We start from the raw sequence: 26,528 nt of genomic DNA, 5'->3' as shown, positions 1-26,528 counted from the left end.
GGAATGTTTCCCACCAGGCTGAACTGACAGATCTTCAGACCAGAATCCAGGCATGGACCAGGGAGCATAGAGAATTAAACACCAAACCCCTCACCATTTTCTGTTCTCATGGCTTTAAGTTCTGTCAAAACAGAGGCAGTTTTGACAGAGCTGTTGGAAGTCACCTGTAACTCTTCAGAAGCATTTTGGGCACACAAGCTGCAGCACATACAGTAAGATTAGCTCAACAATTTTCCTTCTGCTCTTTGCCCAGTCTCATCCTGTTAAATGCAGTTGAGTGGGTTTGCTTCCAACAATCTGATGCATAAAGCCAGTGAATTGATACAGTGCATTAATGGTATTGTATGCCTATTTTGGAGCATTCTGGTGTAAACTTGGTATAATTATGTGGCCCCAGACTTGGGGTCTAACAACCGTGTTGTAAAATAATGTGATTCTGAGATATTGCATTTAAGAAATTTCCTTACCAAATACTGTAAATTCTTTTCCACTGTTCTAACATAATTCTGAAAATACAACTCTAATTAGAAACTTCTCTGAGAAAAAGCAGCTGAACTGAATTCTCACCACAAGAGTTTATATACTCTATTTCTGTATTCATCACTGAAAGCAGTACAGGTGAAATTCTGTTTAACTTATTTTCATGTAGAAGAAAATAATTTCACAGAAACAACAGAAAATTACTGGGGGAAAAAAATAAAGACCAATTAGATTTATTCTCAGAGAAAAAAAACAAACCTTTCCTGAAGATTGTCTTAACTGGAAAGGAAATATTCACTTTATAATCCATCATTGTATTATTATAAATGTATCTTCAAATAAGCAAGATTGGATGAAATAAGGTGCTTTTTTATACAGCACTACAGCAAGGAAGCACTTCTCAAGTATGGCAATGCTTTTGCAATTAAAAACTGCAATTTCAGGTAGGAAACTTGAGTTCCTGTGATCCAGGTACAGGGATATTATTTTAATACACATTACTCTTCTAACAGAAAGACAGAAAACAGTTCCTAATAGGATTCAAAGACCTAATTACAAAATTACAATTTTGAGTCCCGACCCCCTGCCCTAATCCATTACTGACTGCATTACCCATATTTAACCATAAACTGTCCCATAATACAACAGGAAAAATTGTTTTCATAATGACTTTGATTCTCTAATGTTAAAGCATTCATGATTTGTTACTGTAGCCTAGCTCACTCACTACACAGTCAAATACTGTGGTATTTTGTAACAGGAATTTGGAGAAGATCCACTGACTGTGCAGGCTGAAAACCCCTTTATTTTCAGATGCTTTTCAAGGATGGTACAGACCAGTCTGTGTAAGTGCGTTTAATTTTCTGTTTGGACTTAGCACAATAAATCTTTATAATATTGAGACAGGAAAGCTTTTATAAAGTTACTCCTATCATCACAACCAGGGAATATCTAAAATGACAGAGAAAAAAAATGAAATTTACACCAAACTGTTCATGATCAAAGCTTGGTCATTGTTTAGACAAGTGATACTAATAATACTGGAACATCAATCTTACAAGACAGCAACTTTACAGAATAGATGTTAAGCGAACAATTTATTGTGATGAGAGCTTTACAAAAGAAAACAGCAGCCCCAAATATCTTGTGGGGAAAAAAAAGTGAACGTTAAGTGTACCAAACAGGTGATACTATGTATATGTTAACAGTTCCTCAAAATTAACATGACCTTTACATATTAGGGCTTACAAAATACTGTTCATGGTACTTAAACATAAACAAAAAACTCCAGCTGTTTGCCCAACAGATTAATAGATACAAGAAACTCAGGTCTGTGGCATTTAGCTTAACACAGAGAATGATCTTACACATGTACATCCTGTTAAGTTCTGTGAACAGTTTGTAGTTCTGTACAGAAAAGTGGATCTGACACAGCAGTTAGCCAAATGTGAGAACAGGCACATAGAAGAACTTGCACAACACACAAGACTTCCAGACTCTGAAGAGAATTCTTAAGTTTTCTGCAAGATGGAGATTTATTGCCCATTTACAAAGAACAAATGGTAATTACAAGACAAATATGATAATTAAACATACAAGCTCTCGAATTGTACAAAGATAATTTCTCATGGTTGATGTGCATAGTTAAAAACAGTGCTAGCTTAAGAGACCTTTGCAAAGATGCAGTGTAATCCCCTGCAGTTACAAGGGGACATGACTGAACAGGTAAGACACTGATTCACCATTGTGTGTTCTCCGAATTGCCTCTGCCAGGATCATGGAAATGTCAATAAACTGAAAGAAAAATTGAGGAGAAAAATTTGATGGCATGCCAAGAGCAATAAACAATGCAGTTTAGAGCCATATAAACAAACAGTCCATCTACCTTTTTAGCTTTTATTTCTAGAAAGTAATAAAACATTAAAGCTTAGGCATTGAATATATACGTAAGAACTGCAATAATACCAAATAAGAACTCAAAAATTTAGTAAGAATGCATTGACTAGGATCACTGAATGCTCATATTGTTGAGTACTTCTGACAAAGGGCATGCTGTCAAAAAGCCCCACAATTCTTGCCATCAGATGGCAGTGTCTGCTTGACATAAATACAATTTAAAGGAAGTACACCTTTTTAAGTGCTTGCCCTGTTTCAATAAATACCAAATGTTAAGCTTTTAAAAAAATCCAGTAATGCATTTAAAGCCTCAATCCTTTATGCTTTGCTCCACTCTATACTAAGCAAAACCTCCAAAAGGGACACGGGACTTTTCAGAACAATTCCATTTGTGTTTTTCAAGGAAAAATAATGTCACCTAAGATTTCTGTGGCCTCCTCAACAGAATAACTAAGGTCCTACATCCAAATATTTTATGAATAATATTAATTAAAAAAAAAAGAAGAAAAACCCAGTCAATTTTACATTTGTCACTCTTTCAACAATCAAGCATACTCAAGGTGTGGCAAATAAATACTTTGAAGTGCCCTATTATATTACCTGAATCCCCTTAAAACAGTTCTTTAGCATGTTTTAGCAAAATGTTTCGCAAACAATGTATTTAAGAATATTAATTTCATCTCAAGGCACAAATTCTAGCACCAGTGAGCAGTAAAATACAAATACTGAGTCTAAAGAAATGACATAACACCACTGTACCTGTATTTTTGGGCAATGTTTCATTTTCTCCTCTTGGGGGATTGTGTTGGTTACCACAACAGCCTCAAACGATGCATTATTAATCCGAGAGAGGGCAGGACCAGAAAAGATGCCATGAGTCAGAATGGCATAAACTTTAGTAGCTCCAGCAGACATTAACCTGTAGAACACACAAAAATAGCATGCTGTGATGCATGTGTACATATATGGTTATAGATGAAGCCAGATACAAATCTCTAAAATGCATTTTACTTATGAAGTCCTATATATAAAATGCCTACAGAATAATTCTGATGTTTGTATAACCTGAAGAAGTTTGAATTGTCTCAGAAAAATCCCCAACAAAAATTATAATTAAATTAAAATGTTCTTATTTGCAGCAGTGTTACTAATCTACAATGCTGTGCTTTTGACCACACCAGCACAACATAAAAATGAACTCCAGTACAAGCTTTCCATCTTAACCAGGCAAAAAATTAAATAGGTTGGATGGCAATATTCACATCTCCATTGTGCGTCCATTATTGTCCCCCTTTATTTTCATTTGCAATTCAAACAGTTCTGCTTGGAAGGAGTTTCTGAGGAAGAAGAAATGTTAATGATTAAAACCTTAGCTTACTGCAAGGTTGTGGGAAGACATGCTGCTGATCCAAGCACTCAGTGAAGTGATGCATGAGGAGGAAAAAAGTATAAATCAAAGATCTAGAACACCTTGTGAATGACTCAAAATATCCTAATTTAGTTTCTAATGGCCTCAATGCCTCCAGATGCTCAGCTATGTCCTACCTGCTTCTCTAGCCTTAGAAACAGAGGCCCTGAGGAATTTTATCAGATCATCACAAAGTCATTTGTTGTATCTGAAAATATGTTCCTTAGCTCATCTCCTTGATATGCATCTAGGTTGCTGAGGCAAAAAGAGTTCTAGGGAGTATTTTGGTGCATGAGTCTTATTATACACAAAGTACATCCCACCTGGATTTGACATTAATGAAAAACACTAATTCATGCTAAGAACATGACACAAGGCAATACCACTGAAGCTAAAGCATCTTTCGTAGTGAACACTGCAGATACATTGAAGGTGATTGACAGTTTTAGAATTTGGTCTATTTTGTCTCTAGAAATGCACTGTAGGTAAATAAAGAGTACTTCTCTCAAACAGGAAAGAAAGGTTTTTCACAGTAATTAACTTCTATGCTCAAGAGTATTAAAAAGATGTTGGCTAGGCAATTTGTGATCTGCAAAGGGCACAGCCTAAAAGAATACTTTGAGGTATGATGTAGATTAGGATGGAGATAGCAAACAACTACACAATATCTCTGCAAAATTTCATCAAATTTCCATGAAAAATGTAAGAAACATAAGATTACATGTGAGTTTTTGACATCCTTTATATAGGTGCAAACAGCAAGTCTGCAACTGAAGACTGTAAACTTGTGAGATAACTTTACTTCAAACCACCAAGAACAATGTCTGACTCATTGCTTTCATACCATTTCCCACAGCATTCCCCTGTGGAAATTTGCATTGTGTAGCTTGGACAGGTATATTTTCAATGGGTAAAAAACTGGCCAGATGGCTGGGCCCAGAAAGCAGTAGTGAATGGAGTTCTATCCAGGTGGGAGCCAGTCACTTGTGGGGTTCCCCTAGGGCCAAACCCATTTGACATCTTCATCAGGGATCTGGACAAGCAGAGTGGGGGCACCCTCAGTTAGGTTTGCAGGTAACACCAAGTTGGGTGGGGGTGTTGATCTGCCTGAGGGCAGGAAGGCTCTGCAGAGGGATCTGGACAGGCTGGATCAATGGGCTGAGGCCATTTGCAAGAGGTTCAATAAAGCCAAGTCCTAGGTCCTGACTTTGGTCACAACAACCCCATGACGTGCCACAGGCTCAGGGAAGAGAGGCTGAAAAGCTGGCTGGTGGAAAAGGACCTGGCTGCTGGTTGAGAACCAGATTAACACAACTTACTACTAACCTGAAAAAAACCACCATAAAGGCCCCTGGAAAACCATAAATGATCCTTTCTGCTCAGCTAGAGCCTTAGTTCTACTGCTAGAGCCTTAGTTAGGATAGTGGGTCTACATTCACAAGCTCCTCTTCAAGTAGAACAGCTGGAAGGAATCCAGAAGGCATCACAATTGAGCAGAAGTCTAAAACCTTGTGGGAAGACTGAATAAACTCAAGTTACTCTAGTCAAGAGGGAAACGGGAACTCTTCAACCAACTTTCAGACAGAAGACAGGAAAACTTATGCTCACCTCCCCAGATGAAAAGCACAAGTAGTTTTATGCTTAAGATGTACAGTGAAAAGTAATATTACTTTGGACACTATGGTGAAAATACTTTACTGGATTTAACACTAAAGTTTTGTTAAAGATTGCCTAAGAAGAGTGGAAAGGCTCCATGATGAGGTTGAAGGAGGGAATGGTTTTTTAGCTGTTGGTTCCTGCCTTAGAACTGTAAAGTGCACTAGATGGCCCAAGCCCTTTTCAAGTTACGACATTTTATTTATTCTGTGCTCTTCCTAGGTACAGATCATATATTTCTGTAAATATTTTCTCAATTTCATGTTCAAAAGGAGGACACAGCTGAATCATAGAACTGTGACCTATCAATTCAAGGGTCAGAATGACTTCATACTAGAGAGGTCAGGATGGGTTATAGGCTTTGAGGACAACTGTATCCATCAGCCGTGCAGTGAGTGAGACAGACCATAATAACACTTACTTGTCTGCTGCATGACATATTGTGCCACATGTGTCAGCCATGTCATCAACAAGAATTGCCACTCTGTCTTTCACATCACCAACCAAGACCATTCTGTCCACTTCATTTGCCCTCTTTCTTTCCTTATGAATGAGAGCAAATTCCACATTCAGTCTGTCAGCAATTGAAGTAACCCTAGGTTGCAGGAAGAAATGCATCACGTTTAGAGAAACATTTTAAAAGAAAAAAACAATCATACAAATGTTTTTGTCACAAAACACAGTTTTTTGTCTTCTGGCTTTGAAATTACCACAGCAAAAATTTTGCAAGGAATGAGACAGGTAGAAGCAATCCTAATTCATTGCTAATTATGAACCAGAGTGTCTTAAGCTATACCCCAAATATCGGTTTTTTAATTGAGTTGACTTTAGTTTTCTGTCATTAAGTGCCTGGCTTTGAAAACATTTCAGCTATTCACAAGCTTTTATTAAGCTGCTGCAATACCAGTCACACTAGGTAATTTAAAGTAGGGGGAAGTAAATTCTAAGCCTACGGGAATGTGCACTTTAACACTCTAACTGGAAAATACCATTGCAGGGTTTGAAACCAAGCCAAAGGGAGAAAAAAACCCAAACAAGTTAATAGTGATTAATAATTCTTTTCACAGTACTTGACTAGTAATCAAGTAGCTTACTTCATTAATAATTCCCTTAGCATACATCTGCTTGACAAAGATCTTTTAAAACTCTTCAGGGTGACCTCTGGTGGCCAAACAAACTTCTAATAATAAACCTCACCTGTTACAGACTTCTGATTGCCTTTTTCCAGTTTGTTCTTTTACTATCTTTACTAAATACAGTGAGAGTTTACAAAATAAACTTGTATCATTAATTTGATAATGCAAAAATATTTGGTAGGGGAAAAATGCTGCCTTCTGGCTTGAATTCTAAGCAAAGATCGTATTTTGCATTAAAAACAAAACCAGCATAAAAACCAAATGCAAAAATAACAGTATCCTGATAGGAACAAAGAAATTTAACTGACTAAGTGATCTTTTAGAATTCTTTCTATGTTCTTCACATCCTTAATTTGATTAATCTAAAAAAAACCCAAACCAACAACTAGGAGTTCCACTCAGTCATATTTCCCTAAAGATCATTACAACATGAACGCTCACAACAGACTCAAGGACTTCAATTAAAATCAAATTATGACAGTCTTTAACACTTTTCCCCATACTACAGTTCAGACATTTAAATTGCTATGGGCTTACAGGAGTCTTACTTCATTTGTCTTTGTTCCCTCTGCAGAAGCAGCATGAGCAATAAAACCTGAGAATAAGCATTTTGCTTCAATGGCATGCTTTATGACCTCACCAGCCAGCCTGCTTCTGAGCTTTGGCATTGGTTTATGCTCAATCAATACCAAATAAAACAGAGTCTGCTAAATGAGTAACAAATGCTGTGAATGAAGAAAGCCTCCAATGAACTAAGTTTTCTATTTTTACCCTTTGCCACTCAAACTTTCATTCCCTTTTTTTTTAGTATTCATAGTGCAAAACTTGGGGTCAGCAGGTTTACATCTGGAATGCAATAATGTAAAGAAAAAAGAAATGAGTCAAGCAAGCTCTTACCTAAATGGCAGCAGGTACAGTGGGAATAGGCCATATGCCTTGACAGAGAAGGGAAGCTTAGGCAATTCCAGAGCGAAGCAGGAAGAGGTGCAGCAACTTGGCTAAAGAGGCAAGCAGCAGGGAAAATCTCTTCCCTCTGGTGGAGGGATTCAGCTAATGAGGCCACATCCAGGGAGAGAGAAAAATATCTTTAGAGTATAGAAAGCTGCTGAATGTTTTTAAGCATGAACAGCATTGGAAGAAGTAGTTGTTCTGTTTCTACAATGCAGTTGGATTCATCAGTGTTGTACCCTTTATTTTGCACAATTCTAGAGGAATATAGAAGACTAGACAAACTAGATCATTAACCACTAACTATATGTACATCTAATTGGTTTAGGTTTGTAGAGTACCTTTTTGCACCACCTGCATCAGGTGAGACTATGATACAGTTTCTCCACTCAGGAATGTTCTCTTTAATCCACTGCAGGACTGCAGGTTCTGCATACAGGTTATCTACTGGAATGTCAAAGAAACCCTAGTCCAAAAGAGAAAGAGTTTCATAAATATGTGTTTGTATCTTACCTGGAATGAAGACAAAGGGAAAGAATCCAGCCTTTGCCTTTCATAAATGGCAGAACTTCATTAGTATTTTACACTGGTCTAATTCTGCTTTTGATACTACTGTCAAATGCTGCTGAAGTCAAATAAACATTAAGGTCTTGAAAAATATCACCCAAGAGTAGTGAAAAAGGAAACAGGTGTTCCCAATTGATATAAAAATCAGGAAAGATGATCACCTTCAGGCACTCAAGTAAATTCATGCTAGTGAAAAGCTCTCAAAACATCCAGTGAATAATACTCAGCTACCATAAATTTCAACTGCTTGACATTAACAGCAGTATTTCAACATGGGGAGGATGCAAACCAAAATGGAATCTTGGTACAAGTTGTAAAAACAAGAAATCTGGTTTAGACCTTTTTATTTATGTGACAGCCATCTAGCATAATAAGAAATTCTGATTAAACGGAGCGCCAGAACTGAAAGATTTGGTGTTTTCTGTAAAAAATAAGTTCCCTTAAAACAAGATACACATGAGAATGACAAATTATGTCTGCTCTGTGTCTGAAGCAAAGGTTTTGTGATTTGTTGGATTCAGCAGTAAGCCAGAAAAGGGTTGCCAGGCTCCATCTCCACTTCTTTTAAGAAAATATTACACCCTTGGCTGTAACAACAAAACTCTACCTAGGGCAATACTATAATCTCTGACAAGGCTAAGATTAAGAGAACTTGCCCCAAGCCAGTATATTTTATATTCTGGAAGCTCTTACATTAGACTTGGCAAATTCTACCACAGCTCCAATGCATAAATATTTGAAGTAACTGCAAAATCACCTCATAAAATCGAGACTGGTTTCTTTCTAAAATGGAGTTTCATTAGAAACAGGTAGCAAGACTTCCTCTGAACCCTCACAGTTCTGTACATAGCCTTTCAAAATAATGACCAAAGCCACAGAGAATTACTATCAGCTTGTCATATTAATTCAGTGGAGCTTCTAGGACAGCAGGTAAGAACCAACCTGGATCTGAGAAGCATGCAAGTCCATGGTGATGATGTGGTCAGCCCCTGCCACTGACAGCATGTTGGCAACAAGTTTTGCAGAGATTGGTGCACGGCTCTGAGAAATAAAGCACAAACATTTACATTTAAAAAATATTTTGACTAGATGCACGGAATCAGAAGATTAGCTATTTTTCTTGGTTTTTTTCCTTTTACAATATCTGGACTCTAGATATGAAAAGCTTCAGAATTTTAATTTAAACCAGCCTGTCAATCTTGCTCCTAGGGTTTTGAAACTCAGTAAAGCATTTAGGAAGACCTAAATCAGCTTGCACAGTCTGCCTAATAATGCTCTGTATTAAAGAGATAAAATTTGAGATATAGTTTTCCAATTCTTCTACTTAAAAGTTTCAGCTAACTTCACTTCTCTACTCCACAGAAACACTCCATTCTATCTTATTCTAAGAAACACTGCAAAATTCGAAGATGGAAGGCAAAATGGACCCAAATTTTGAGAACACTGCTTTAAAACAATGTTAGTATCAAGCATTGCTTCATAACACAGTAAAGCTTGTAGCAGATCCTTGTTGACAGGGGTCTTTTACCCTGACTTTTTTTTTTGTAAATTTATGTTTAATTCCTGGATGCAATTAGGAGTCTAGAACTCCCAAAAGGCACAGGGGAGGTTGATGAAATCCTAAGTAGAAAGAATGAAAAGAATAACAATCTTATTAGCAAAGTTAATGCCAATGTCAAGAGGTTTTTAAAAGCATCAAGGATGCAGAACAAACAAAAAAAAAGGAAACTGACTGGAGGATACCTCACTATTTTTTGGTTACTCCAAAGTTTTTCATTTTTTTAAGCTCTGTAAAAACCTGTCTTTCCCTAGACAGTTTGCTCTACACTAAACAAAACCTCCTGCCTTCTTTTGCTAATCTTTAAATAAGGCTAATAGCTGGCAATAACATTAGCATAAAGGCAGAACTGCAAGTCAGAGTTTCCATCTCAGTATCAGACTGCTTTCTGCTGGCACAGTATTCTCTCCTGCTACATCTCTTTATCAAACAGCCTCATTTCACCTCCCAGGAACTTCCTCTCCTTCCAGCTCATACACACAATTACAGGGTACCTCTGTCTTCCTTCCATTGATGCTCAAGGGCATAAGTGACAATGAGCTGAATCACTGACAATTTAGCCTGGATGCTTTTCCATTTGCATTTTCATCTTAACTGTTTTCATCAAAACTGTTCCTAGCTTAGGCGGACACTGGGCATTTCTCTGTTTTAACCTGCAGATTGACAACACACTTCCAGAACAGAAACTGAGATACTGTAGTCTCATTTTATGGCCAGATCAAGTTTATCACCATCATTACTGAAATTCTTCATTTTGGAAACCACCCCTTTTGTGTGCTGTGTTTCACAGAACATCACCACCATTTTGTCAGTGTAAGACACACAGAAAGCAGATGCAACAGCCAGCACTTCCCTAGATCTCTGCAATTCAGATGCATATCACTTCCAGAAGAGTTCATCATCATTACTGCTTCAGCACAGTTGATTTTCCACTTACTGAGAACAACACTGCTCTTCATTTAAGTTCAGTTCTGTAAGTTGTCCAAAGCTTTCTGGATATTTCTATTATTAGTAGCAAATTTTTGTTCATGCCATTTGAATTCCTGATCACTTCAGCTCATTTTAGCACCTGACACTTTTAAGCTGGACTTCAAAATACTCTCAAATCTCTGTCAACATCTAACAAAAAAAAAATAAAATAGTATCTACTCTTTTCATTCTGTTGCAGTGTTCTCTTACCAGCTCTTTCCAAACCTCTAGTTTAAAGCTGGACTAACAGGTAAATCTGAAATGAGAGGTTTGCTCTCCTGCTTGTATTATCCTATCTTTCCAGGCTAGACACATTCCTTCATGGGAATCTCATTCAACCTGACCTCATTGTTCAGAAACTTGGATGATAAAGGTGAATGAGAACTCAGGATTTTCCTTATAACATAGTTTGTAAGGTTCCCTTCTGATGAGAGAGGTAAAAACACAGATTCACAGTATTCATTATTCAATTCTTTGATGTAATTTTAGATTATTTTCAGAATTATTAGTGTGAAATGCAGCATTAGATTATTTACAGAAACGAAATTGTTAAAAAATCACTTGAATTACCAGTGGCAGGAGGAATCCACAATGCTAATATAAACAACACCACAAAAGTAACTGTGCAAAGGACACATTGCTGAAAGTAAAAGTTGTCCATTAAGATCAAAGCTCTGTTGCCTTTAAGCATCTTAGTACATTGTCTTGCTCAATATTCATCACATGCACACTGAACAGAAAAAAAAAATAAAGAAAACCAAAGAAAGCCCAAAGATTTATAACTGGAACTTTTACTTCCAAGAAAGCCAGTTGTGAAGTGTATGGATACTGAATGTTCACTAATGCATTACCAAATTTATAATCTCACAAATTAGAGATTTGCTTTGAAGCCTCAGAAATTGACAGCCATTATCTTGAATATCCAAATAATTTTTAAACTAGAATCTAGGGGTTTTCTTGTAGCAATTATTCCACAGGATTACTGCCATGGCCTAGGTGAAACACAACTGAAATCAAGAAGTGAAACTGAAAATGTTCCTAGTTATACATAATGTAACCCAGTGAGTTTCACCCTTTCAGGCCATATTAACGGAAATGCGTAGTGTTAGATAAAAAAAAAAAAATAAATTATACCTACCCAACGCTCCACGGACCCCTTCTACAAATCAAAAAAACAAAGTTACATGAGCTGTAGAACACCAAACTCATCTGTCACTACTTCTAACTTATCTCAAAGGCATCTCTACAGCATCCTACATAAATGCTTCCTGCCCACAGCTTGGAAGGTTGGCATAATTAGAAGATGCATAAATGTAGTTATAGTCAAAGCACAGAAACATCTGAGCTATTTTTAAGTTCACCTAGCTTGTGCATCAGAAATATTCTAGTTCAGGGCAGCACTTGACTGAATCTAAATTAATTTACTGACTTTTTTATCATTCTTAGTAAGCCTTTGTTTTTGCTTTTTTTAAAATCTGTTTCTCATTTAAAGATAGTTCAGGTTTAGTGCTAAAATTTTCAGAGTAGATTAAATTGCTCAGACTAAGATTTTTACTACAAGGCCCTTTCCTTACATGAATAAATGAAGAGCACTTTCATTGTTCTCAGAAATCATAACTGCACCAGAGGTATGACAAATACATGCTTATTTTAAGCAGCAAGGACTCAGTCTATTTTGTTCATAACGAATTAAAGCCACTAACTTAAATTCAAACTAGAAAACAACATCCATGTACTGAAGATTACACTGCTTCAATTCAAAGTCAAGCAAACTACAGCAAAGTCTTCCACCATAGAAGAAAATCTGTGTGTGACCACAGGAAGAAAATGGCTGGCACTTTACTGACACTTCAGGCAGCACACAAAGCTTGTGCACTCATGATGGGTCAAAGACCAAGTGATCTGATGCAAGCAGGAGGGAAGATGTCCCTGTCAATAGCTGCCCAATGTTGACAGCTGTATTATAGCTTATTTTGCAACACAGAGGTCAACTACCAAGGTTAATTTCCAAAGATGGCAAACATTTTCTCAATTGCAAAACTGAGGGGGGAAAAAAACCTCCACAAACACCAACAGCAACAAAAAATATATGCCTACAATTGTGGAACTCAGTGACACACAGAGAACAGTCTGGAAAAAAAAACCTCAAAATCTCTATTCATCAAAATCACTTTCCACAGCATTTCTGAAATACAAAATGCTCCTGGATGGCATGCACTGTGCCACCACACTGTGGGGTTAAAACACCTCTGGAAGTCTGCCACATGAAATTTGGGTACCCTTGACACGACAATTTAGAGGCATGGAAATTTTGGAATATATTCATCCTTTTCCCACACCAAGAACTTAGAGGATGGTACAGCAGAACTTCCCAATATGAAGTGGGAAATCAAAACATAGTGAGATGCTTTCTCTTCTTAGCAACAAAATGCATACCGGTGCCCTTTCAAGGTCTTTTGGTATAAAGTACTTCATCATCCACTACAAAACACAGCAAAAATGAAGTACCAAGAGATGTAGACATAGAATAGGGTCTTACATTTTAATTCCTGAATTCCATTTTTGAAAGTATATCAAGTAGACTTTCATTGTAGTAGTATGCTATTACAGAGCCTGCAGTTAAAGAACTAATATACCAGAAAATAAGTTTTTTTAGTTTTGTTCTTATCACAGGCTGACTATTACATATTTTATAATAACTGCCATTATTTTTAGCTTCTCCATTACTTCAGTCCTGTTAGGTTTTTAATCTAAAAGAATATCAAAATCAACAGAAGGTTTGCAGAATGGTTTGATGCCCAAAGGGAAAGAGAGGAGGCAGCCCATTTATAAAAAGTAAAGGAGAGAGACAATTTTCCAAAAACACAACCATTGCAATCCAATCTTTAAAGCCAAATTCACATTTCTTATTACTTCTTTTCAAGGGAGCTTAGGTAAAAGCACCATTCATATAACCTCTCAAAGGGTCTTTTTTTGTACATATAGTAGAGATAAAGTCCAGTTTTCTCTTTTTTAAAACCAGTCTCACTTCCCACACAGGGTTTGTTATTGTGTTACCAACTGGACTGTACTGATATATTCAACAGTTATGACAGACCAAATTCAGGAAAAGGGCAAGAAAATCAGTAGAGTATTTATAGGGTTTCCATACAATTTCTTGTCTTCATAAATAAAAAAAAAATATTACCGATATAAATTTTTTTAAATCTGTCTGGCAGCATAAAATAATGTTTTTGGTAATTTCTGTTATGTATTGTGGATTTTATCAGTTCCTTCCATTTTGCTCTGTTTAACCATCTAGGAAAAAACCTACCTATATAATTGTTACAGCACTTTGAATTCAGTATTTAATTCCATGCAATTAAAATGCTTAAAAAGGTGTTCTCTCCACATTAAAAGGGATTTAAAAACAAAAAAAGAACTTTGAAAAAGTAGGATAAACAATTCCTTAAAATGCAGTTTGCTAGCAAAGTACTCTGCAAACACCACACACATAGAATATACCTACTTTTGCAAACTGAAGGCATGCCAATTATCAAAACACAAACAAAAAACCTAATTTGTCTTGCTTCATTCCTTGTAGATAAACTAACTGAACATTATACTAAGAGGAAAGGGGGGGGACCAAATCTTTCAAATCACCTAAATGTTTATGAAAATTGTTAATCTCAAAAAATTTCAAGTAAGCAAAGTGAATAGAAGCCTTCCAAAATGACAATTCTTACCTACCTTGTCTTTCTTATCTTGCCTGGCATATGGAAAACATGGAATTACAGCAGTCACTCTGGAGGATGATGCAATCTTGCAAGCATTGATCATGATGAGCAGCTCCATTAAGTTGTCATTTATTTCTCCACAGCCACTCTGGATAATATAGACATCTTCCCCTCTCACACTTTCACCAATCTCTACACTGAAAGAGCAGGAGATGATCATTTCAACACTTAAATTACTGGAAAGGCATTACTAAAAAATAATAAAAAACCCCAAACAGTTGCATTTTAACAAACTACCATAGGTCTTCTGTAAACTTGCCATTTAGAGTAGGATGATTTTTACAGCGATTTCTATAAGAGCCTCCTTGACAATTTTAATATAAGCCAGTATGGTCTTCATCAGGTCAGCACCAACCAACAGCTATAAAATCTACACCATGATGTTCAAGTAAAGTGTTTTTAAGACAAAAATCTTACAGAAAAGCTAAGGCTGCCAATCAACATCTTGCCACTGCTCAGCTCTCATTTTGTGCCATTTTGTGTTCTGTTTCCTCTGACTGTGCTTACGTGCTTTGGTTCCTTATGTGAGTATCTAAGTTTTTTTGTTCTTCCACAGATTTCAAGACAAATTCTGGGATCAATCACTGCTCACACCACAGAATTCAAAAATTAAATTGAACTTAAACAGGAAAAATAAAACAAAACTGTTGAATGCATAATCCTTTCTCAATTCTAGATCCAAGCAAAAGACATCTACTAGTGAACCACACTAACTTTTCATATCTGTTACTTCAAAACTTACATATAAATAGAACAGAAAAACCTTAGTTTTTCCCTAAATCCATGCACAATGTACACAAAACATACAGACTTCCTAAACAATTAAGTGATCAGACCTTGCAAATTCATGCTCTAGTATGTTAGTCTCAGTTATTAAATGCTAGAATATATTGAACTTTTAAAAGGTTGTACTTTTATCCAAGACACAAATAAGCTGAAGTTTCTGATTGGAAGCCATCCAAATGGCCCAGATGTGGGTAGAATAATTTCTCTAAAGGGTGCTTCAATGCTGAGGCTTGCTCCAATCAAACACAGTCCTAACAAGTTTTGTTTATCAACTCTCAGGGTGCTATGCAAGACTCATGAGCTTTCTGCAGAAAGGAATTTACTGCTTTTAAACATCTTAATGATAAGCACACATTTGATTTATCACTATCAAGATAGTTGAGTACATGGTCTCACTGCCCTATTTGAGTTCTCTGCAGGCCCAAACAAACTATCCAAAGATCCTGTATTAAGTTTTCTCCTTAACTGAATACATTTTTTTGCCTAAGAATGCTACTAGCAGGATTTCTTAAGGTCAAAAGAAAGCAAATCATCAAACATCAGGTCTCTGGAAGGACAGAGGTGATCAGGAACACCATTATCTGCAGATATGTCAGGAAATCTTTTGGAGGCTTTCATTATTCCACAAAGACAATCTTTTAGGCACAAAATTGTTATTTTCCTCTCTAAGTTTTTGATCAATGGAATGAGGCCATTCAGAGAATTGTGCTTTGATTTAAATATTTTCTGTTTCCCTTTTTGAAGCTGGACAAGTTTTGGTCAACATAACGTTTTTTCAGCAAGATGCTAAGTGTGATACATGATTGGAAAAAACTAGGCAGGCTTAAGTAGGAGCCCTTCTGAACACAAACCCAGCTCCATGTGAGGAATCTACTCAAAAGCTTACAGATGTGGCTGCAATCATTATTATAGCTTTGTGGTTATCGTGAGGGCTTTAAAAAATTCTAATTGCACCCTGACTCAGCAGTTACACAGACCTGCTTTATAATGAATGTTGTCATATACCACACCTTTGGAATATGCCCAAAGAAAAATTATTTTATTACTTAAGAAGAAAAGAGAACAGCTAATTTAACAGTCTAACATTACATACTAGGAAAAACATTGGCTGAGTGACAAAAGTATATGATCTTAGTGTTCACTATATACCGAAAGAACACTTGGAGCTGTTTTACTCTTTTTAAATATTGTCACTACTATGCACATCATTAAAAAAATCACAGTTTTCAGAAGGTCAAGGAATATACTTTCAGATAAATATAGGTCTGGTTAATACCATGTTATTTTTCCATTGTCACTAATTGTATTTTTTTCTTATGATTTTGGGCTACCAATAAACATCAACTTGTAAACAACTTAGAAAACAAACATCTTACCTCTTTCTCTCTAAGTGCATTTGGAAAAGAAGTGTAGCCATGTTTTTAAGGCTAGAATGACATACTTACTTGTGACATAGAAATGTAAGGAGTCACATTTCCCAGTCAACAAGACAGAGCTGTACAATAGATCAGTATCTCTAATTATCTACTGTCTCAAAGATTGGGAGGTATTGTGTGGACTCAACCAACAGATACACACAGACTATTTCACCTTCCCCAAGCCAGAGTAAAAGATAACCAGTCATTGTGTTGCAGACACAGCCTGTACTAACCACACTGGTGGGGGTTTGGGTGGTGGTTTTTTTTTGTTTTGGATTTTTTTGACTGGAGGGAGAGCAGGGAATTGGCAATTAGGGTTGGTTTTGGTTTGTGGATTTTTTGCCACATCCCTTTCTTTTTTTTCCTATTCAGGCAACCAATAAAAGACTATAAACTACAGAATCAGGTATTTGAATGTTGTATTTCAAATATCTATTAGACAACGCTAAGCTAACTGCAGTCAAACTCTGTGACAGTTATCTTATTAACATCGCTACTAAATTCCCCCATCTATATCATGACCTTATTAACTGTTTATGAGGTTATTTAAACAATTTCACATAGTCAGGACACAGAGGAAGGACACAAACACAAGCTCTTGCCTCAAGATTACAAGCTCTGTTTGTTTTATGCAATTTAATCAAATTCACCTATTTGGTAACAGTTTAAATAAATTTCTGTTCAAGAAGAGTCAACAGAACCTGCACATTAAAAGCCCTGACACCACACAATTGTGTTTAAAAGGGAAATTTACAAAATCAATAGCAAACAAAGGTAATTAACTCTGAGCCAGATGCTTGGCATCCAGAAGCACAAGGCTCTAGCTGGGAAAGATACACATAAGACAGGACATGATGAATACCAAGCTTAAGTGTTGGTATCTGCCTTCAACTTGCAAAGGCTGATTTGAGTGTTCCATTTAACAAGCAGAAACTTGGACACACTAGCAACCATGAATTAAGGATACAGCATGAAACCCACTTAGGCTACAAACATATTCCAATGGCTGAAGCATCCATTAACCAAAAATCAGAATCAGGAGTAATCACAGATTGAGATCCTTTTGAGCCAGATTTATAGTGCAGTCCCAACTGAACTTAGGGATGGAATTACAAATTTGTGTGTTCTAACTAAAAACCAAGCAGCTGTGGGAAACAGGGGATTAAGTATGCAGAGCCAGACTACAAGGGTAAATAATGTAAATACATAGCTAGGATGTTCAAATTATACACTTAAAAGGGTTCTATGTATTTTTAAAAATAATTAAAGCAGTTTAAGTTTCTAGCCATGCTTATAAAAAGTAAGATTTCTCAAAAAAAAATAGATGCTAAAAGGTAGATGTGTACTTCAGGGCCTTCCAACACCCAGAGAAGAGGCCAGAAATGAAGGTCTAGAGTCCTCATACGGTGTGCAAATGAATCAATATCTCAAAAGTGATCAAACAAATCCACATGCTGAGTTTGCAACTCATTGAAACCCAGCCAATGGCAAGCACTGAGCAGCAGGGTGTGTTTGACCTCTTACCTTTGGGAACACATTTCCCAGAGTAAAGTCTTTCAACCCAAGAGTTTCAACTCACTGGCAAATATTTCATCTGATGTGATGTTACATCATAAAGTGAATACCAGCAAAGCCCAAAGCAAGAAAGAAACAATAAAAATGCCAGAGTTGGTTTTAAGGCTGCAGGAATCCCATATCTCCTGGCAGCCATGGTGTCCCCTCAACTCTAGGCTTTTCCACAGTTCCAAGACAACCCCCTGCCATATCTCCATTAACAACTGCCCAGCTCTGATGCAGAGCACTGGTGTGGTAAACACCAGAAGATAGGAAATATCTTGTTACCCTCCACTCTGGCACACAGCCTGCCACAGCAAGAGGAAAACACCTTTTCTTGGGCAAGTTCTGGGTTTAACAACATGCAGCCCAAAACTACCCTCAAACATTTGGAAACGAATGCCTAACAAGTCTGAACATGCGCAAAAACTCTTCAAAGGCTGAGTACCAAACTCTGCACCTCAGCACACCTGGGACTGTCAGCCATTATCCACACATATTGGGGGTTTTGTTTGGCTTGCCTTTGTTTTCTTTTTCTTGGGGGGGTGGGGTGGGAAGGTGGTGTTGTGGGTTTGTTTTTTATTTTTTCCTTGTTTTGTTTGAGTTTTTTGGGGGGGGAGGTTGTTTTTTAATTTCAAGTATTTAGCATCTACACAAATATAAAAGTGTACTGCATATGGCAAGGTCAAATAAGTGGAAGTCTCAAACCAAAAGCTTTAAAGGATTTGGGTCCTTTTCCAATTCAGAGAAATGAACAGCACAATAAATGGCCATATTTGATGAGTCTTCAATTCCCTATACAAACAAAACACTGTTATGGCTTTAACACATACAGTGTGCAGTCCAGAAACAATTTTTACCTTCTCCAGCCAAGCTGGTAAAATCTATTTCTCCAGCCTCCTCTAGCTCATGACAGTGTAAGCAAGCTGGGAGAGCAGGAAACAGCTGTCCCCTCTGAGAGAGGCAGACTCACCACCAGCCCAGCTGGGAACCACTCGTTGGGCACTATGAGGAAACGCTTCACGTCCCCATGTGTCCCTAGTCCTTCCTGTCCTCAGCTGTCCTAACACCAGTTTGTGACCTGAGCTTGCTCATTCCATGAGCGGGGATCTGCAAACACCAAAGTATCTCCCCAGGGAGGGTGATACAGCTCATGGCTCCACAGCAGCTGAACAAAAAGGAACCAGGTTACACGAGATGCAGTGGAGTTATGGCTCATCTGAGACAGCTGCAGTCATCTGTCATCTGAGACAAGGATGCTGATGGGGGATTAAGAAGGAAGTCTTAAAGCCAGGTGACAAATTGTAAATCCCTAGGACATAAGTTTCCGGGTTTGCTCTTGATTTTTTCAGTTACTTTCTTCATGGAACAAAGTGATTTCATTTTGCCACTTTGTGTGAAATACAAACTCCAACCCATCCTGGATTCTCCAGGGAAACATCAGCTACTTCTTCCTAACTTTCAAGGCCAAATATCAGCCCACAAAATCAAGTTTAATTTACTCACTAGGTAGTGGCTTTCATATCAACAGCACAGCTTTTCCCACAAAGCTGACAATGTATCTTTGCAGTCATTCCATATTTCCTTCTGCAAAAGCTAAATGAGATTCACTTTAATTTGATATTTCTGAAACAGTCCAACTTCAGCAGTTGAATAAGGCTGTGGGTAGGAAGCCTTCAAATTCACATCTGCCAGGCAGGACTTCAACTACTTTCCTCCTGGATTAAGAAAATCTACAAGACTCACTTCAGCCAGTGAATCTGACAGCAAGAAGCCAGGAGCCTCACAGGAATGGGTGGCAGCACTAACCATCTTTCACCAGGAAAAATGTGTGCTAAAGAATGCCATCTGAGAGCAGTTTCTCCATTTTGAGAATAACAAGTATATCAAGGGCAGAGTTAAAATAAATAGTCTTCAGAGAAGCAAGAATACCCTACCTTGAAAGAAAATAAAATTTTTTACAAAGTAATACATTTTATCATATTTTTTTCAATTGACTCACCAAAAATAGCTGCACTGGGGTTTAATTGTACAGCAACTCTAATTAAATGCCACCTCAGTGTATTTGAAGACAATTTTGCAAAAACCTTCAGAGTATTTAATATCTGTATGAATCTGTTACATGTCACTCAAACAGTTTCATGATGCTGAGGCTACAACAGCCATCCCTGTTCAAGGACTTCTTTCTCCAGCCTCAAAACTGCTGATGACAGTTGGTTTGTGGGGTTTAAAGAAGATAAACTGCAGCCCCCACTGCAGTCCTTATCATTTTGCCAGATAAATAAGGTGGTGCCACCCAAGCGCCTTCCACGCCACTGTGGCTGGCACTTAACTGACACAAAAGCTGTGCAGGCTAACAGAGTTATCATCCACAGCCAGAGCTTTGTGAGGAGCTCTGGTGCTGCATTTGGTAGGGCTGCCTGACTTTAGCAGCCAGCTGAATGAAAGCATTTCCATACAGCTTAAAGGGAAGGGAGAAAAAAATGGGGCAGTGATTGAGTCTGGCAGCAATTTCCCCACTTTCTCAGCACAGGCTTTCCATTTACCAGCTACAGAACCTGAAAGAATATAGACTGCCTCAATCAGAAGATGACTGTGATACTGTTGCTAGATACACCAGTCTCTGTACAGATAAAAATGAGGAGCCTTTCCTATTTTAAATGTTCTGGAGCTGTAAACATACAGGCACTGGCTGCTTAGCCAGTGCTTGTCAGTGGTGGTCCTATCCCTGGCTAAGCTCAGCATCAGTTTCTCAAACCCACTTACAGCTGCTGAGAACTGGGACTGAAACCTAAAGCCTGTCTGACTTGAAATATAATGCAAAATATTTAATAACTCTTCCCTCCACTCTATTCTGCAGCCAGACTAATTACAACTCTCAAGTGAAAGGCTCCCAGCTAGGACCTCTTGCACAGATTTAAGCCCAGGGCAGCATACAGTTGTCAATTTATGCATCATTTATATTTAAGAGAATGCAGCAGGTAGCAAAACAGAGTTTTGAACAAAAGGTAAATCTCTGCAACTTGCTAACTTAACAGATCTGACAAAACAAGAGTTTGACCCTCGGGCCTGGGCTTATCTGTTTGCATGGGGGATTGCTGGAGTGGCACTGGAAGGTTTAAGGTTGTTTGAGCTTTTTAACTATCAGGTTTTAGTATTCTGCAATACTGCAAGTGTATTTCATAATGCCAATACACTTGTTTATAAATTTAAAAATGGAAGAAAAATTTTTTAAAAGTACTGTGCTGGAGTCACTGTATATAGGAAAAAGTAAATTTTTGCTTATATACACACACAGTTTAACAGTATAGAAAGACTGAAAATCCAGATGCCTCAGGAAAGAACTGCTCTGCATAAGTATCAACTTTACCTGTAGTTTAATTTCAAATACATTGTTGAGGAGTTCTCTTACTATTATTGCTGGGGATTTTTTTATTGAGAACATTAGTCTAGAAAACTGGAAAGTCAACATCCTGAAGTAAGTTGCTAAGAATATTGACAAAATTACTTGAAATAATATGTAGTGGATACAACTTGACTTGCTGAAGGGGAAACAGGAAATTCAGATTTGACTCTCAAAGGAAGTTGTAAAACAAAACAAAAAACCAAATAAAACCCGAACACTTATAGGTTTAAAACATTAAGCCATATTAGTTCAGGGAATAAAATAAATAAAAAAGATAACGGCAGCATTGCCATGTGGCAACAGAAGCAACCAGAAATAATGTTTTTAATAAATACATTCTGCATATGTGTACATCACTACTTGCCTAAAAATAAAAACTGGCACTACTAGATTAGCAAAACCACTGAGATACTGCAGTCACCACTACCTTGTTTTTAATGGTAAATAGAATATTCCATACCTGGGAAAATAGGTGTATCCTGAAGCCCAGAATTTAATTAACTTATCTTATAAAATAAATATGCAAATTGAGATAAATTTCCGCCTTGGATGAAATCTAAATCAATTTAGTTCTGCTGTTTCCTGTTTCAAGCACAGATTAAGATAAGCGTCTCTGGAGAAGAAACATTTAAAAAAACTAGACAAATTAGCAAGGAATTCATGCAACCAAATACACAAGTTAAGTTTTATCATGCAGAAAAGAGATCAAAGAGCAATAAAGTGAGAATGGGGCTGGAAAGAATTGAGAGAAGATTTAAGCTTTCATTTAATCAGGAATGAATAGAAGAGTTAGAGTGTGCAAACATTAGATTGCATAAACACCAATGGAAGAGGGTTTATAGTAATGCCAGTGAGCATAACTAGAACAAGAGCAACTGCACCGAGAATGCAAAAATGTAGACAGAAAAGGACAAGCTTTGTGAGAGCAATTTTAGAACACATCATGGTAATCTTTCAAAGGAAGCAATGAAAACATGCTTTTTCAGGAGATTGAGAACAAGAACAGATGAAAATAAACACACGAGAACCTCAGAGACTAGCCAGCTATTTACGGCAGGAGCTTGTTTCAGAATGAGCTGGCAGCCTAGACCCACATACCTACACAGAGGAGCACTTGCAGTCTCACCAGCTCATGGGGTGAACATACCACTGTCACCTCAATTTGAAACTGTTCATTAAAACTGAGCAAATTAAATAAGTGGGTCAGAAAGCCAAGATGACACACTAGCAAAGAGAGGCAATATTGATAGAAAAAGCACTGGCAAGCACGTTCCTGGACTCCAGGTGAGCAAAGCTGTCCTCATGGTTTCACACAGGATTTTTTACACTGTTACCAGTTACTTTTGGTGTTTGGCTGGCTAGAAATCTGGAATGACTGCACTTTCAGGCGTGAGCCAACGCCATCACAACAACCTGTATCACTCTCATGCATGACCATCAGTCTTGGACTAGGGAGCGGAGCCCTATAGGAGCTGCAGTGGGTCCACCACACACACACTTGGCTGCTAATGCAAAATAAAGACCAGTTGCAACAAATTCTGCAAGTGCAATTTGACTTAGATGCTTTTAAAAATCTAATCCAGCATCCTGTTTTCATATCTGCCTGTACGCAGATATAGGTAGGTAAGTAGGGAAGACCTAGTTAAAAAACTGCACAGCATACCCTAGTTCATAGGACTTTTTTTATGTCTCGGTAGATAAAGTTGATCAACTGCACAGTTAATTATCTGCGAGCAGCAGGATGCGCCTGACATCGCAGACGGGCTGCCTGTGCAAACACCATTCCCACTACAGAGGAGGGAGGATGCACTTCACCCGGCCAGGGCCGTGCCAGCCCTCCTCCGGCCGAGGAGCTCCCGACGGGAGCGCTCCCAAGGGACAACCCAGCAGGGACACCTGCGGTGCGGTGCCTGTGCGGGCGGGGGAAGGCAGGGGCACAATCAGGAACGAACGCCGCCCGGGACACACCGTACCACGCCGGGCTCCCGCGGCTTCGCCTGCACCGAGCCGTCCGTACGCGGGTCCCGCACCGGCACAGCCGCCCTGGCAGGACCCGCCTCTAGCCTGGGGTGACAGCGGGGCGGGTGACAGCGGAGCGGAACCCACCGCCAGTCCCGGGGAGAGCGGAGCGGAACCCACCGCCAGTCCCGGGGAGAGCGGGCCGGGCCGGGCCGCCGCAGCCGCCGGGCGCGGGGGTGTGTCCGGGGCGCGCCCGTGACGCCGGCGGGGCGTGGGAAGGGGACGCGCGGCGAGGGCCGGGGCAGTGGCAGGCGCACGCACCTGGTCTCCTGGTTGCTGAACTTCTTGGTGACCACCTTGCCCAGCTCCAGCCCGAGCCGGTCCGCCACCCGCTGGGACAGGTCGTGGTGGGAGCTGCCGCTGAAGAGCACAATGTTCGGCATGGCGGGGGCGAGCGCGGCGGGCGGGCGGGCGAGGTCGGGGCTGCGGCGAGAGCGGCGGAGGAGCGCGGGCAGCGCGGTGCGGGGTCAAATAGCGGCGGTGCGGGCCCGCCCCGCCGCCCGGAGCGGGAGGGACCGGGGCGGGGCGAGCCGGGGGCGCCGCGGGGCACAGGTGTGGCCGGCCGCCCTTCGCGGCCGCGGGGTGGCGGTCGGGGGTGGGGGGGTGGCTGCCACCGCCTCCTCCTCCCCGTCCGAGCCCGGTGCCGTCCGTGCCCCCCAGCCGCCTCTGGAGCAGCGTTCGGCCGGGCCGCTCCTCAGGCGGGCCGGGCTCCGCTCCTCAGGCGGGCCGGGCTCCCCTCCTCAGGCGGGCCGGGCTCCGCTCCTCAGGCGGGCCGGGCTCCGCTCCTCAGGCGGGCCGGGTTTGTCTGCCCGCGCGTCGATGCCGCCCCTGGAGAGAGGCACGAAAGGAAGATCCTCACCGGGGCTCGGCTGCCTTCGGGATATGTGGTTCAGGTGACACCGGCACCTAAAAAAAGCCGAATACAGCTATAGCTAGGTTGAGAGATCTTACTAGTTTATTTTTTGGGGTTAGAGATGTTACTAGTTTTACTTAGCAGAGCTGTCCTTAAATAGCCCATGACCGACTCTGTGTAAACGCTACATATTTTCCATTAGCTTGGCTTTGTCGATTGTTGCTTAGAAATATGCTCATAAGCAAAGTGCTGTCTGAAAACTGACTAAGATAAAAAGGTCTTAGCTTTCAGGTAGAGCTGTTTTAACTTGTCTGTATACAAATAAATAGATTGCATTGGATAGGTGACTTCAGAACCACCTCAGTTTTCCTGTCTTAAGCATTTTCTTCAAAGAGCAGGGTCTTGAACACACGGTTATTTATGTTCTGTCTGTAGAATAATTCATTACTAAATAAATCCATTGTTGATTAGTAAATTTTTCAAGTGAACTTGAAGTCCAGTAAGGAACTTCTTCAAAAAAAACCCAAACAAACAAACAAAAAAATGCTCCCAAACTAAATTAAATGTTTTAGTCAACAACTGGGTAATAAATGTTTTGGGTTGTGGAGCTGGGGGATGATAGGTTGGGTTGCTGTCATTCCCATTCTTTGGTGGTCCAGATGCTTGCACAAATTATAGACACTTCTTGCTAAGTATCTCATCACTGTAGAGGGAATATAAATAAGGGATTCGGCTTATGGACAGAATGGAAAATATAAGAATTTTGACTTACTACAGTATAATCGAAGAATCTGTTTTGGTATTTGATACATTGCCAATACCTCAGCATACAAAGACCATTTTTTGGCCCACTCATCCACTTGCTCTTTTTGTATTTTCTTTTTACACAATGAAAAATAAATGTGTTTAACTGTCAGCACCATAGGCTCATAAAGCATCTCAAAGTCAAATTTGTGATTCTTCCAGTTCATACATCTTCTTCAAAGACTAATTTTGTAGGCTACATTTTATTGAGTTTCTTGCAATTCCAAATTTTGCTCACTGTCCTGATTTTGTTGTGATTTTTAGTACCGATTAGTCTAAAATCTTTAGATTCTGTGACAGGCCATCACAGCTGCCAATAAGACTACAAGTTTCAAATATGTGAAAAAGGAAATTTGTTAATATGACCTCAGGTTTATCAGAACTAAAAACATTGCTAGACAGAAAAGGGCAATTTAAATTCAAAATAACATAGTAAAGGAAAGCCATACTTCATTGTCCACTCAATAACTCCAGAACTTTTGAAATGGTTTGCAGGACCAGAACAAAGACAAAAAACCAGTTTGGATTGCCCACAGTTTTTTTAATATATATTTGCCAGTACTGAACCTTACAATGAAATTGGTGATTGTCTAGATCCGTTCTTTTTTCCCTAATACATCCAGTTAAAACTCTTGTCCTCATAATTATTATATATTCCTTTATTCACTGGCTTAGCAGGATATCCAGACATTTCTTTTTGGCCCATTAAAATTTTATGCCCAACAGTGTTTATCCAGTAGCTACAATATAGAAACTACACATTAAAAGTAGTCATGGAGGCTGTCATGCAAAAGAAATAATAGTGATTGACATGCTAAGTGTGATTACATTTCCCTTGGTGGTCATAGACGAAAATAGCAGATCAGAATTCAAAAGTTAGTGCCATCCCCACTTGAAGCTTTGTACTTTGCTAAAGAAAATAAAAACATTTTTTCCATAAATGAAAACCATAAGGGAGGTACCTGCCAAATGTGAAAATTAAAACTCTCAGCCAGAAATTGCTTTCTTGCTTTTATCATCTCATTGTTAGAAACAGTCTTGCCTGATGTGTAGGCTGTAATAATCAGCAAAGAACAAGAAGATGCTCTTTTCTGGTAATAGTTGTGTCAAAGTATTGGTCAGTTCAGCCAGGACAAAGACTGAAACAGCTACGAGTCAGCTGGACCTGAGAAAACACATGTGAATCAGCTCCTACAACAGAAAGCATTTCCAGCAAAGGTTTGAGAGTAAGAGGCTTCTAAATATCAGAAGCAGAAATCAGAAATTATCTGATTTACATAAAACTGAAAAATTT

The 26,528-nt window shown here is 39.0% G+C and overlaps 1 protein-coding gene across 2 annotated transcripts; it reads right to left on the bottom strand.

Moving 5' to 3' along the window:
• Window positions 1-1,549: 1,549 nt before the first annotated feature.
• PRPS2 (phosphoribosyl pyrophosphate synthetase 2) lies at window positions 1,550-23,960 on the bottom strand. Of its 2 annotated transcripts, XM_058045169.1 has the most exons (8): window positions 23,839-23,960; window positions 14,348-14,531; window positions 11,757-11,777; window positions 9,034-9,132; window positions 7,866-7,990; window positions 5,862-6,035; window positions 3,136-3,295; window positions 1,550-2,274 (listed from the first exon to the last, which is right to left on the bottom strand). In XM_058045169.1, exons 1-8 carry the CDS (start codon window positions 23,958-23,960, stop codon window positions 2,182-2,184), a joined length of 978 nt encoding a protein of 325 aa, XP_057901152.1. In that variant the 3' UTR covers window positions 1,550-2,181. The 2 variants fall into 2 exon arrangements, with proteins under 2 accessions (XP_057901152.1, XP_057901153.1); XM_058045170.1 differs by lacking the exon at window positions 11,757-11,777.
• Window positions 23,961-26,528: the final 2,568 nt, after the last annotated feature.

The sequence above is a fragment of the Melospiza georgiana genome, chromosome 2 (genome assembly GCF_028018845.1).
Source record: "Melospiza georgiana isolate bMelGeo1 chromosome 2, bMelGeo1.pri, whole genome shotgun sequence".
Taxonomy (NCBI): domain Eukaryota; kingdom Metazoa; phylum Chordata; class Aves; order Passeriformes; family Passerellidae; genus Melospiza; species Melospiza georgiana.
Note: the sequence above shows the minus strand (reverse complement) of the source record. Positions and strands in the feature narration are given on the sequence as shown.